Source organism: Neodiprion fabricii, chromosome 4 (genome assembly GCF_021155785.1).
Source record: "Neodiprion fabricii isolate iyNeoFabr1 chromosome 4, iyNeoFabr1.1, whole genome shotgun sequence".
NCBI classification, from domain to species: domain Eukaryota; kingdom Metazoa; phylum Arthropoda; class Insecta; order Hymenoptera; family Diprionidae; genus Neodiprion; species Neodiprion fabricii.
In genome coordinates this window covers 32,337,311-32,352,420 of record NC_060242.1, presented here as the reverse complement: position 1 = coordinate 32,352,420, position 15,110 = coordinate 32,337,311, and the positions used below count along the sequence as shown (strand labels likewise).

General features: G+C 39.6%; 1 protein-coding gene across 8 annotated transcripts in view; it reads right to left on the bottom strand.

The window, feature by feature from the left end:
* The window catches only part of LOC124180194 (myelin regulatory factor-like protein), a 48,663-nt gene that overhangs the window by 18,806 nt on the left and 14,747 nt on the right, over positions 1–15,110 (bottom strand). For 2 of the 8 annotated variants that reach the window (XM_046565384.1, XM_046565380.1), the window contains exon 1: positions 4,527–5,275. The exons of 1 other annotated variant lie outside the window; for it this stretch is intronic. In XM_046565384.1, the coding sequence (XP_046421340.1) occupies positions 4,527–4,656 (130 nt within the window). In that variant the 5' untranslated portion in view covers positions 4,657–5,275. Of the gene's footprint in view, positions 1–4,526; positions 5,277–15,110 lie in introns of those variants that run through there. 5 more of the 8 variants (XM_046565385.1, XM_046565379.1, XM_046565381.1 and 2 more) reach the window with 5 other exon arrangements.

The window sequence follows — 15,110 nt, the reverse complement described above, 5'->3', positions numbered from 1 at the left end:
CAGCAGACGAGTATTAGCAACGTTAAGACGCTATTGATTCGAGTGGTCTTCTTTTCTTTTTTTTCTTTTTTTTTTCTTCGACAATCACTGCGTGTACGAAGTTTTCGCTTCAGCATCGTGCTTCGTACCTAGACCCAGGAGATTTCAATGCTCGCAGGTCCGCCGACATCGAGTGGAAACTTTTGGGCGATAAGTCGACGTCGTCATCGAGGTTTGCTATCTGCTCGCGAGTTATATTACAGGCGGTTGGAAGAGTTCGTAAATTTTGGAACTTTACGATGTATCTCGACAACCGATTAGATACGCGATTCCGGTTGAAGTTTCTTTTATTTGAATTTTTGCAGATCGAGCATCGTTTGTATACATAAGCTTCTTGTTATAACAATCAAAAACATTGCTTCCTGTCAAGTGATTCTGATAAAAAATACTGAATTAATGTTTAAACGAAACAAGAAATACAAACTTTTGAATAAAAAAAAAACCCCAATCGAAGTGAATAATAATATAAATTCCCAAATTGCAACCACTTTTTTACCTGTCTACTCGTACAGACCGTCTTAATTAGCCACTTAATTATATTCGGAACATCCTGCGATTTAAAACGAAATAAGACAAGTGTTTTATGTGTATATATGTATATTATATTCAGAATTCAGGAAGAGCGTTTAAACGCACGGCAAAGTTTCATTGCACAAAGTTTCGAGTATATGTTCGTTGAGGTATTAAACGATAACCTATGATCTTGGACTTGCGATCTCCTCGTTGAAACAATATTAAAAAAATCGTCGAAAAGCGGAGGGGATTTTTAATCCCAGTGCAGCCTATCAACGACAACGTTGTTGCCAAACAATCCGCATTAATCGACGGTGAATGTGTGTGTGTAACGTACCTACTTGAAATTGAAAAACGTAGTTCCGGAAGCCGGGCAGCTGCCCTCGAGGTATCATGTACCTACTGACAACCGGAAGTGCGGCATTTAAGCGAGGGAAGTTAATCGACTGGTTCGACTAAAACCTCCCCGCAGTCGCGGCAGCTGCCCCCGGGGGTTGGCAGTCTGCGGGGTGCTCGAACGATTAGCTATTGTAAGAAAAACGTGGCGGGGGGGGGGGGGGGGGGGGCGAAACTCTAATTCAACGATTATCGTTATTTAGAGGGTTCAAAGGATGTGAGCTGCAGGTTGCAGGGGGCGTCAGGTGCCGATTGTCCCCCTCAAAAACATCCCTAGCTGCCATCTTTCCTCCGAAATTATTATACCTATGCTTGTGATAATAACAACAACACGACGTTAGTTATGATTAATCGCCGCGCTTGTTGTGATCGTCGGCAGGAATGTTTGGAGGTAAGAATCTGCAGGACCGGGCGTGGAAATACCCGATTAAAAATCGACATGCGGCTCACCTTGCCAATCCTGACGCGAGATTTGTCGCAAATCGCGGGATATTTACAAACGGTTCGAACGTTCTTACAAAAGAAAGTGTAAAACGCAGATCCCGCGGTTTTCTTGCGTCACACCAGCGGATACTCGATACACAATACTTGGTTTATACAGCAATAAGATTTATCGAACGGGTAAAGAAAATGTGTAAAGTCTCGAAGACCGTTCCGTTCCTGCCGCCGCCGCTGCTGCTGCTGCGGATACAAAGAATCATGCTTTTTCTTTCACTTTTTCCTCTTTCCAGGTTTCGAAGAAGAGAATAACTCGTTGAACGCGACTCGATTTCAAAGTGGGTTATGAACGTGGAGCGTATACCTAGGTATACGGGTGTGTGAAAAGTGTGATTCGTTCCTCGGATCGTGAGGAAATAAATAAATAAATAAATAAGTGAATAAAGAAAAAACAGAGAGACGGAAAAAAATTTGACAATAGACGCTCGACTACCGCGGAGGAAAACGTTTGAATCTGGGTCAGATGATATTCGACGTAGTCTTCGACTGCCAAAGGAGCGCGCTAGTTCCCCAATTCCTGATCGTGCAGTCCTACTTTATTGCAATAGTGTTAAAAATTGACAATGCCGCGATCCTGAATTCCGAAAAAACTTTTATCATTTTTTAAAACGCAATTCCACGTCTACATCGCAGCCGATCACGATCTTCCAGTCAATGAATCACCACTGTGCGAAAATTATATTGTCCCATTCGCAGCGATATTCTGCGAAGGCGCAGAGGAAATGTAAGCAACCTGACACGGTGTCTCTCTTTTACTTATACACTCATCCACGCTGTTCTTTTTGGCAACGAAACGAAATGCGCAATAATTTCGCACGCAAGTTCCGCTGAATTGCACGAGTTCAATATTGTCAAAATTAGATTTCGCACTGTGTGTATGTATATATATATATACACATAATGTTGCACGCACGGGGTAGAATAACATCAGGAGCTTTAACCCTGCGGGATATTGTGAGGATTATAATTGGAATGCTAGCATCGAAACTTGCGGGTATATAAAAATATATAATATATAATATATATATAAAAATCATCACGCGCCACCGACGATCCGGAAAACATTAAAGTTAATGAGAAAAATCTTCATATTTTTCTCACACTCGAAAGTGATCAATTATATGTATATGTACGGCATGACCATGAAAATTTACGAGATCGAACTCGGCGTATAACGTGAAAGTGATTAAGAAAATTGAAAACAACGACAATTTTACAACGTTAGAATAACTTTGAACGAGAACTGCGTTTGTAAAATATCAGTAAGTTTCGTTTTATCATATACCGGTTCATTGAGTTTCGAACCGGATCTCTAAATTTGCGAAAAGTAACGATAAATTGCGAATTACTTGAACCTGGTGAAAATTTGTACTACGCTGAAAATAAAATAAAAAAATGAAATCCACGCGTCTGCATCATTATTAAATACTGCAGACGATGATTCCGCGAGATGGTGACGGGGGAAAAATATCCAAGAAACGAGGGAACTGCAAAAACCGGAACGCACGGACCGCGGTGTGTTTGGCATATAATATTGCTAAAAATACAGAATCGTACGTATGTATGTAAACGTGTGCGTCTATATGTAACACGAAATTTCTCTGAGCGCGACTCCGTGCGGAACGAATCGCGAGTTACAACTCAACTTGTAAGCCTACTTCATCGAGATGCGCTAAATGGTTCGGTAACGAATCGCAAACGGGTCGCAGCTCAGCACGCGGTTTGTAATATAGGTAGGTAGGTACCTAATGTGATACAAAATGTGGGCTAACCGAAATCGTCGAACCGCTGCGGAACTTTTGAGAATTTGCGGGATGATTCAGCCGTGTTGCGCAAAGCAATTAGCGATAAGTCGGCCTAGCACTGCGATTATTGCGTAATTTTCATTTTCTTTTCGTCGTTTTTCTTGTTTTTTTTTCTATTTTTTCTCTGTCCCTTCTCGTCCAGTCGTCGAACGTGCGAGAGCCCATTTACAGTGTAAAACAGGAAACACCCGTGCCGGATTAATAGTGGGAAATGAATTTCGTATCACACCTGCGGACACGTGGTTGTAAATTATATAGCTATGCGACTTTGCGTGTAGGTATGTACATAATATTCGACTTTCGAAAATTAGCATCGTTTATACCGCAATTATAGGATCGAATTTATTTTACCACCCATGCGGAATCACCACGGGTGTTTAATTTTATCGTGCAATACATGTTTACTAAAAATGTTAAAAATAGCCGCCGCGTAAACTGAGGACAAACAAATTTCTAAGTTCATTGCAAAGTGGAGTTGAAGGCCACGGGCTAGTCGAAAAAGGATCTAAATCGATTTTAGGCGATTAGACGGTTTGGGTTTATTTTTACTTATTTTTTATTTGTTTTCTTTAAAAAAGATACACTTCAATACGACCCATGCAATTAGCCCGATTTCAGCTTTCGATTCTTTTATTTGCCGTCCGTGGCTGGCCGTTCAAGACTCAACGAAATATTCAGATCGAGCGTGTTTGTCCAACTGAAAGTGTGTAAAAAGCAGAAACACTCGATACAAACACCCGACAAACAACAGACTTTCATTTGCACGGCACGAGCCGCTATGCAGCGACAAACACAGCGCGACGACACGATGATCCGAAATGTATCATAACCCACCTATTCGATCCGACTATACAAATGGACACGCCTCAGGTATTTCCGCGCGTCCGCGAGAAAAAAAAAAAAAAAAAAAACCAGAGTACAAGTTGTGCAAACATAATCACGCTTCCGCCGTTATTGTGAAAATGACAAGAAGAAAAAAAACAGCAAATAAAAGAAAAAACCTTCCGACAAATTTCTCAAAATCAAACGCACGACGCGGGAACAATAAACACGTGCAGATTGTTTTCCAGGATGTTTCTCGAGTCTGGGATGAATTTTCGAAAACTCTGGACGAAAGATAAACCATCAGGTCTGTCTGTACAATCGTTTGGAAGCAATCGGGTGGACCGGAAAATTAATCGTTTTCTTTCGTTCGAATATCAGTCTGCTCGTTTTCGCATCTGTCGTCGAAAACTTGGCGTCTGTTTTGAATTTCCCGCCAATTTCGCGGCTCACCTGCAACTTGGGTCAAGAGGCGTCGAGTCGCCGAGTGCGGAATGACGCCCGAGTCCTCGTGTTCAACGGGATGACCTGGAGTGCTCTGAGAAGAATCGGGATGGTGCTGAATCGCCCAGGGAAACTCCATCGCGGATACGATTTTAGCCGTTAAATCGACGAGCGGCGCGTTTAGCACTTCGCACGAACGAGTGTCTCGCGTCAAGCACTTTTACACTTCACAAAGTCCGCTACATGCTGCGGATTGTCTAGCGTTTGGGACCAAGAAATCAGTCCAGCAGCATGTAAGCGTCCGCCGGCGAAACATCCGGCCCAGGGTTCATCTCAGATTTGAAAATTATCGCCAAATGGCAGGCGAAAAGCTTCCCTCAAGGTTCACCAAAAAAGTTACCACCACGCGCGATTTTACCGTTTTGTTTTCCCGGTCCTGCAAAGTCGCACTTCACTCCGGAACGTTCCCGAAATACCCTTTCATCGCACTCGGTGTTCCGTGTTCGGTTGACTTCGTACACGTTTCTGGAGATGTTACATGTCCGTTTTTCTCGTTTTACGTTTATTTCAAATTTTTGCAGCTCCGCGTTCCAACCAATCAACGACAAACGAATTTTCAACGAATTTTCAACGGATTTTCAACGAAGCAACGGTACCGTCAGTTGAACTCGAATCGTCAGTCACAAGAGCGATAACTCGCGTCAAACCGTAGGATAGAAAAGTTCCGCTAGTTTCAAGTCGTAAGTGATATCGAATGCCAGCTCTTGGGAGGGTTGAGGTGGTGGGAGAGGTCGGCCTGGCCGCGGTTCCTTCGCGCAGTTACAAACCTGTGCAACACAGTGTTTGTAGCAACCAACGGAACCGACCAACTTCGGCGTACCTACGTAGAAGAAAGTGGTGGGAGTCGAGCCGACGAGGGCGGCGCTAACCTCGAGTCGTCGAACATGGGGTTGCCAAATTACACCCCAGGCATCGTTCCAGGGGACGATGGTGATCCCCACCCCCTCTTTTTTCAAAAAATTTTCATCACTCGCTGGCAACTCGAAAGGTTTTATCGGAATACCCCTTTTTATTGCCTAAAACTACGCGTCGTTGAAGGTTTTTACTAATTTTCCTTACGCGTCTCGCAGCGTGATCGAATTTGCGAAAGCTGGGAGTGGGAATGTTTTGTCTTTTTTTTTTTTTACTCTTATACAGCTAATCTTGGGCTGTTTCAAGTGTTCGTCGGATATATTGTTTTCTTGTTTAAACTTTTTAGCTGCGGCAGGTTTGTACATCTTGGACGCATTGAATGTGTATTGATGATGTGTGAAGTGCGGCGGTGTGACGTGTACGTACATACGTACAGATCGTCCGTTCTCTGTAATAACTTGTCAATTATATTAGGTATAGGTATATATATATATATATATATATATATATATATATATATATATATATATATATATATATATACACGTATTTCACGAATGTCTACGAGTTATAATTTATCACGAGATGTCGTGTCTAGGAGTAGTTTTAGCCTTTGTACGATCGTCGTTGCAGGACATTTCTAAACGTCGGATGACTGATATTAAGAACCCCGACCGTAATTGGTAATCAATGCCGATTTCAGTCTCCGGGTAGTAACTCTTAATGCGCTCATTAAACAATGTATTTTTGTATCGTAACCTGATAGTCCTGAATAGTTATAAAGGATATAATAAATCAGCAGGGGAAATTAATTTGAGTATATAATCCGCGTATAACGCTATTACATCCATGCATATTTATAATGTATACAAGTATTTGAATATTTTATAGATTTATCAAAATTCATTAAATCACAAACTGCAGATCTTTGTTACAGATATTGGAAAGCCGATAGACTTGGTTGAAGGAGGAAAAAATTGTCGCGTGAAAAAAAACTTACCGTGTTCGTATAACGTATTAAAAAAATCTGTGGCCGACCGATTTTATCAGTTTCAATAAACGCACAACGACCATGTTCTTTTTTTCTCCTTAACGGCAGTCACCGTTTCGTGTGTTTCGAAAATATTTCTTTCCATACACGGTTACATAATGTTGATATATAACGTGTAACAAATGCATGGCTGAAAATCTTTCATTTCATTCCTTTTGCGTTCAAAGACGGTTGATCAACTGATGTTTATGGTGTGTGTATATACATAGTTTTGAAATAACGTGCGAGCCGCAGTCCGCGATGCATAACGTGAAACGCAGCCATTTGTCGTAGAAAAAAAAATAGATTGTACAGAAAGCCTAGGTTATAATATTGATTGCGCCATTTTTTCGATGCGCACGATTGCCGTGCAACTGCAACTCGACGATGAATAATTTTACGAGTGTTTCTATTCGGACGGAAATCGATCTTGAATAATCCTAAATACGATCCCGCTTAAGGACGTGTAGGTATATCGTAATTTTATTTTTTACGTACTCATTTGGCACAGTTTATCCGAATTGGTGATTACTGGATTTTTCTCGGTAAATTAATCACCTCCGCAAGTTTCGATCTGAACGTAATTGTATTTTCAATTGCGATTCGAGGATTATATATGCACTTATTGGAAGCTAAAATCGCATAATTCCTGTTCTACACTGATTGTGAGAAAAATTTTATTTTTTACAGTAACTAGAAAAATTGAGTAAAACAGGTATCGTTAAAAAAAACTGTTCCAATATTGTTGAAATTACGAAAAACGAGGTACGCCTTACCATTTTGCGCTATTGTCGATCCTTTTTTGGTAATTGCAACACGTAAAGCAGTTTGTTCGATTTAATCTACTTTTTTAGTTAAATAACGCTTTAACATCAATTTATTGTTGCACGAGCGTTCAATTTTCGCAACAGTTACAAGAAAATATAGTAACAGTGATCGTAATGAGAAAGAATCGTAACGGATACTAGACTTTCCGGTAACAGCTAGAAAACTAATTTTCATTTTCTACCTAGAACTATATTTTTCGATTGCGGTAAAGATTAAAAATAGTTAAGGGCTGAGCGGTAACTGGGACTAAAAATTTCTCTCAGTGTACGATAAACGAGTCAGGGCTGTCTTATCAAGTCTCATGGATATTGATTCTGTATGAATATAAGTTGACAAATCTCATTGACCTCGTTTGACTGCAATTTAGCATGTACAATGCATATTGTCAAACTTGTATAACAGTAAACGCTGCATCGGGACGTTTCGTTTGCCTCGTTGTTCCTAGCCCTGTGAAGCAGGCTGCGCATCACGTATCGTTCGTTACATTCGAGATTCGATTTATCGGTTATTTATCCGTCAGGCAATTGTCTCGAGCACGAAAACCTCGGCGGTGTTCGTTTGAGGAGTTTGCAGGTTGGCCAATAGTCGATACTATTTACTAATTTTCATTGCGAGATAGTCGTAGATTGAGTCGATGATTTATCAAGTTACTTAATGTATCGGATAAGTTGCGTAGGTCTCGTTAAATAAACAAAAATGATAAATACTGGACGTTGAAACAAAAGCATTACAGACATCGAAGCCTAATCTTAAATCACAAATTCTAGAAAGTCAAAAATCAATTCTACGAGGATTCATTTCGTTCAAAATAAACTTTTCAAGTATAGCTACGAATTCGCTGAACGACTTTTTGACCACGACGTTGATATCGTTTAATATTTGATCACGCAACACGTTGCAGCGATATTAATTACAACCGTGAACTAATAGCAATATTGAATCGAGAATTGAATAACATAAAAATCCATTCCAGTAGGACTCTATAAAAAAAATAATCTTCCGAATTAAATGAACCATGGTGGATTGAAATCTAACGGATCTACCGGACTCTCACGATTCCAGTATTTCATATGTATTTACGTATTTTAAAATAGATCTACGTAGCTCACGAACGCGACAATCTCACGAATACTTAATTCACGGCCTGTCTTTAGAGAAAATTAATAAAAAGTATAAAATTTTGCCAAGCAATCTTTTCAACCACATAATGCGTGTAATATAAAAATCAGCAGGCTCTGCGGAAGACAGATTATAGAATCGCTTCTGGTATGCGCGTGTCGAAGAGTTTCTCATTTTTTAATTACGCAACAAGCGCCGCAGCAAGCCGTGCAGCCAATCAGCAATTAAGTCCTCCGGAAAATCCTGCGAATACGGGATATCTGATCAAAGATTGAACATTGCAGCAAGCGTAATTCTGCCGTAACGCTTAAATATATTATCATGCGGTTATACAATTTTACTTCCCCCTATCTGTATTCTTCCATATTATATACCGTATACGGTACGTTTTCTTGCTGCAATTATCTGTGCTCCGACTCCGCAGCTCGTGCCGTTTAAAATTCTTCAAATACCTCGAGAATCATACTCGAGTTTGTTCATTATACGTGTAAATCTGATGCAGTTAGATTAAAAACGGAAAATCGTTCGATGCACGTTCGTCAAAGGATTTTTTATAACATTTCTCCGCAGTCATCTTGGTGACGTATAAATTTCTCTTCAATGGTTTATAATTAGACGTTTTCATACCCTATTGTTGTACGTACATACTATATATGTGTGTATAAGACGGTAAAACTTGTACGACCGCGTAAAATAATTGAATGCTTCCTCCGAGCGAAATAAGAAATTTTCAGAGATGTTATCCGACAATTTATAATCGCATTTAATTTATCCCGCTTTAAACATAATAACATACTTGCCATTTGTCTGTTTAAACTTTCCTCGCGGTTGACAGAACAGAAAAGATATCGCGAAACGATCTTCTCATATATACGTAAAAACGGGTCAACTTTATTTTTTTTTTTTTTTAAGGGGATCTTTCGATAAGTCCCGGCAAGCGAGAATCGGAGCCTCAACTTCGCTTCTCCATAGCTAAAGTGTGTCTTGTTTTTTTTAACTTTTGTTAATATTGGACCACTGGTAACAAAGAGAAACAACGCACCTTTCACTAGTGTATAATATCAGCTTATCCGATATGACGTTAAAATTACGCCGGAAAGGTTTAAGGAGTGAGTATGTTTTGTATATCGTGGTTTACCAAATTTCAGATGATCCTAAAGACGGGAAGAAACGATTTCTCCGAAACATGCATCGTTCCACCGAGAGAAGAAGCCTTTGCCTAAAACTTTCGATAATTCGTGCCAAGTTTCGCGGATCGAATGAAGTATCTATCTTTCGGCAACGAAACGACTGTGCAAATCGTTCTGCATACGCATATATGTGGTTCTGTAACCAATATTCTCACATGTTCGGCAGATTGAATACAGTAACATTCGTTTACATGTATTCCGGGATTTGTAGGGTACGTATAACGACTATACGTGATCCACACTTGCGCAGGTGATAATTATTTCGGAGGCACGAATCGCAGACTTTCAAAGTCAGCAGTCACGCTGATCGATAGATCAAACACGAACGTTTCGTTGTACGGCAATAATTTTCAGTTTCAAGACTGAAAAGCCAGTTCGATTCAGGGCCGTGCCTAAACAAAATCAAATTCGAGATGAATATTGAAATTCCCTTTCCAGAGTAGCTCTTGGTATGAAAAAATGAACCTGCTGCAGGAAGGCCGGGTAATTAGAGAAGGGAATTTTGTTTTATACGTAAAAGTCAAGTTTGCATCACGGGTCGCACACAAAATTTTAGCAAATACTTGCAGTTGTCGCCGAAGACTCCGCTCAACATGGTTTTCAATGAGGTATTGAAAATTTTCAACCGTATCCCATTGAAATAACTTGAAAACTAACTATTCAATCTAGGCTTTACAGAGTAAAATGAACAGGTTTATGATCTAACGTATCGAATTAACAAGCAGCGAAATTAAAAAATGGAGAAGAAAAAGTTTCAATGTCAAAACGAGTTTACAGTTTAAAAAATCTGTGAAACAAGGCTATTTTTAAAATAAAACAACATGTTTCGACGCAGCAACCTTATTCGCTTGGTAACACGTGAAAGCTCTGAAGCTTCTTTTATCTACGATGACAACTAGACCAGAATAGGTGGCTAAAACGTGTGATTTCACCCTTTGAAATTGAACGGTGACTCGCACCCCGACATTAATTAATCTAAATACGCAATTATTACAATTTATCCGTGAACTTTCTACGTAACAGGTCTCGTAATAAATAAAAAAAAAGGCTTGAAAAAAAAAAGTACTCCCCCCTTCGAATTCGTCAGGGCAGCGACGAACACCCGAAAACCGAATCGTTCTCCTCCCTCCCTCCATCCCTCCTCACCTATTCTTTTCTCCACCTGCCCGTAGAAACGTACGGTGCGTGTAATCGACGGGCATTAGCGCGTCGTCGGATCAACCGGAGGCCGCACGCAAAGGTGGAAAGGCGGGGGTGTGTAAACGCGTTTCTGCCCCCCTGATCCTCCGGGGACTCGATGATAACATGTAAATATTTACGCCCGACAAATACCCCCATTTACTCGAGGGTTAAGGGTCGAGAGTTAAACGGCGCATTACTTATTTTTTGACATTTAGACGACTGCTGTTGCTGCTGCTGCTGCCGCGACTGTATCGAAGAACTTTTACGTCGCATAAGCGGCCCCACGCGATGCGGTAGAATTTATTCGAGACGTAGAAATACGTTCGTGTGTACGGCGTTTTTTTTTAACCGCAACGCGTAAGATGCTGCAAATTTGAGAGGTGCGATGAGATTTTATTTATTTATTTATTTATTTATTTATTTGTTTTTGAGCCTGAATTTCGGGCAGCGAAAGTTCACCTTCTCGGTTCATCGTACGTGTAATTCGAGGAAATCCGTGCTGCATGCCTGCAGATAAATATTTCCAAGAAGTTGATATTCTCAAAACGTTCGTTTCTTGCGAATGTCAATTGAAACCGGAGTAAACATTAAATACTCGTATACGTATAATTAATACGAGTTATTCGACGTATATTGCGACACTATATTGATATTTTTTCGTTACCATAATGAATTAGAATAGACTTGTGGCCGTCGAGTCAATTATATATACCTAGATAATTCTGTATAAAGGCTGCGATTAGCCGCGGACGAAAACAACCAGTGAACGACCGCGTGGCGACGCCGTGTTAAGTATACCGAAATATTTATTTAACATAACAATCGCGCAAGGAAAGGACACGAAGTTATCAAATATGACTAGGGGAAATGTCATTTCTTCGATTAAGAGGGTAGTCGCAATAATAATAAATCTGGGTTACCTGAGCGGAAGTACATTTTTCTCAATCCAGAAAACGTTTCTTTCGTCACGTTTGTTAAGCTCAATCAACATATATTTTTTCTTTTTTTTATTACTCTAATAGCAGTAAATTCATTCTTTAAATACATACAACGAGTTTGAAGGGTAATTTGCGATTTCTATAAGTGAATTTTCCAGACCCTGCAGTTTGCACATCAACGATTACACGTAACGAATGAACCGTTTAAAATATTTCTGCAAACTTCGCAAGTAATAACGGCATTTTTCTTCACTATCGACGACTTCGAAAGTTTAATTCTCCGTCTCTCGTGTACAGATCAAGTTACTCATTGTGTAAGCAGAACGGTTTGGAGTTTCATCGTCGCGATTATGAGGCACCAAGGCATTGCACTGCAGTGCTGTTATGTTGCGTACACATGTGCGCACATAAGTTTTATCCATGCGTTCGTTATTTTCATGTTTACAACGCCACGCGTGTGCGTTATGTAAATTTGCGCAAACCAAACTGCAGGATCCGGCTGAAATGTGTAATTTGAATATAGAATGGAATTTCGGGTTCAGTGACACGGCGAAAAGTTGGTAAAAAATTAACCGAAATGTATAATATATCTGGGAACGTATTTGAACTTTCACGAGGTGAGACGTACATTGTTAAGTTGTGTAAACTAAACCGTGAAGAAAAAGTCGTTACACCTACCTAGATATTTTGGAAACCTTAGAATGATCCTTCGAAAAGGATACGTTTAAAACAATATCAGCTCGGCGTTTCAAATAATTCAACGTCATATCGACTTTACGAAAGTTACTAACTCGCAATCTCGTAAATTTTTTACGAAAGTAGAGAAAAATTGATGCAACGAACAATGCAAGTAAATTAGGAGGATGAAGTTAGTAACGATAATGTAACGATTATACATCGGGAGGAAAACTATGGAAAAATCATTGTTGCACGTAATTTTACGATTTTCGAGGTATTGGCTTAGCAAAATATGAGTGTTTATTTTTTTTATCATGGTTTACTAAATTTTAGACATTCTTAAAGGTGCGAAGTACACTGAGAAAATTTTCAATTGTTACAGTAACTAGAAAAATTCAGTAAAACAAGTATCGTTAACAAAAAGTGTTCGAATATTGTTGAAATTACGAAAAACGAGGTACGCCTAACCATTCTGCACTGTCGTCGATCCCTTTTTGGTAATTGCAACGCCAAATCAGTTTGTTCGGTTTACTGTACTTTGTTAGTTAAATAAGACTTTAACGTCAAATTATTGCAGCACAAGCATTAAATTTTTGCAACAGTTACAAGAAGATGCAGTAACAGTGATCGTAATGAGCAAGAATAGTAACGGATGCTAGACTTTCCGGTTACCATATCTAAGTAATAAAAACTAATTTTCATTTTGTACCTAGAATTATATTCTTCGATTGTGGTAAAAAATGAAAATAGTCAAGGACTGAGCGGTAAGGGGAACTAAAAATTTCCCTCGGTGTAACGATTTTTCCCAAACATGCATCGTTTACAGCAACGTTACCAACTTCATCCTGGTGGCAAATAATTTTCGCAACTGGCATTGCGGCTGAAGATGATTCATCATATTATTTCATTATATTTCATTATATTCGATTATATTTGCTCCTGACAAGCGGAGAAACGTTCGGACAATCGTTCAAGCAACAAGACCACCACCACCACCGCCGACGTCGTTGCTGCTGCTGTTTCAACGAGTCCGAGGAATAATATACTGTGTCTGAAATTGAAATAATAGGAAGGTTTTTGAACAGCCGATTTCCGATACCCGGAGAGAAATCAGGCTCCCCGGGGATCAATTAAGAGCGATAATCTCACTGGTCTGGCTCCGATCGACAGACTCCACATGCCCGGATGATCTTGTACGCTACGTCACGCCGCACCGTCCGTTCGCTGGTACGATCGTAATTCGAATATTTGATCAATCTGCGCCAACTCTACGCGTGTGCGATGTTCGTTACAGTTTTAATCGACGTAGGAACTCGAAACACACGCTCCGTACGTCGATTATCCTTCTTCGATTTCGAGCTCATGATATTTAAGATGCAGAGTTATAGCTACGGCCGCTGATCGTGAGTTGAAAATAATCGAACGCGACTCGATTGAATCGGTAAATAATTAAACGATTAATCGCTTGTTTCCTATTTTTTTGAAACGCTGCATATGAAACAAAAATTTCGTTCAAAATATTTTTCAATTTCAAGTAAAAATATTCATTCATATTTCATTTGTTGTATGAAATAGGTACTTATGGTAAGTAAGACAATGATAGTAATTTATACTTTAATCACATAAATTGATATTGTACTGCGTCGTTGATGGGAGTAAAGAACGAAAACCGATTGTGAGATAAAACAATCCATTTAATCGGCAATCGATTATTTTTGGTTATTCTTACAGAGTTCGCTTCAACTTGTTACCGCAGCGTCGACGTAGAAACATGAATTGTTTTCGTTGTTCACCTGCATAACCGATGGAATATAGTTATATTATAGGTGTGAATTTAAAATAAATTTCGCGTTGCCGTGACAAAAAAAATTTTTGGTACGTATTATCGCTGTTTTTTTTTATCATGGTCACTCGGTACTACATTTGCTTTTAACTATTGCGATAATTTAATTTCAAGGCCTTGTTTAAATGAAAAAGTATCTATAGTGCAGACTAAACAAACGGAGATTCATTGCAACGATGCGATAATCATGAAACGTTTTCGCAACTATACAATTTTACTTCATTTTTTCGTTATACACCAACAATGTTCAAACCGTTATTCTATATTTTTAACGCAACTATAACAAATGCAAATTTTCTCAGTTCCCGTCAAAAGAGTCTAAAGATGGAAAAGAAAATTTCTTCAACATTTTGGAACGCTGTGGTTATAAGTACATGTCAAAGAATCGGAACTTGAAGTAATAAATCGTTGCCGCTGCGACTGCTGTCGCGACTTTTGTCGACGTGTACGTTGCACCTAAATCGCGGTAGGTACTCCGTTCGTCCATTTTTCTTATCCTTTCCGAGCTGCACGTCATGCCCCAAAAGCCCCTTCCCCCGACCCTCCGTCATTCTAGGCGAATTATAAAGAACGTACCGGCAATATTCCCCGGCCGCTTGATATCGATTCGAGGTAAACTTATGGAAGAAGTAGAAATTCTGTACGCCGTTTGATATATCGCGTGTTTCTTCCGCAGCGTCGCGACGCGCCGGCGCAAACCCGGATCCACGGATATTATAATCTAGGATTTCCGTGTGCAGCGGCATCAGCAGAAGTTATCATCGAAGGCTTTCGAATCGGTTGAAAAATATTTACAAGAATTAACGCAAGGATCGGATCGACGTTTTAACAAGACTTGAAAGTGAATATATTATATAAGAAACGATCGATTAA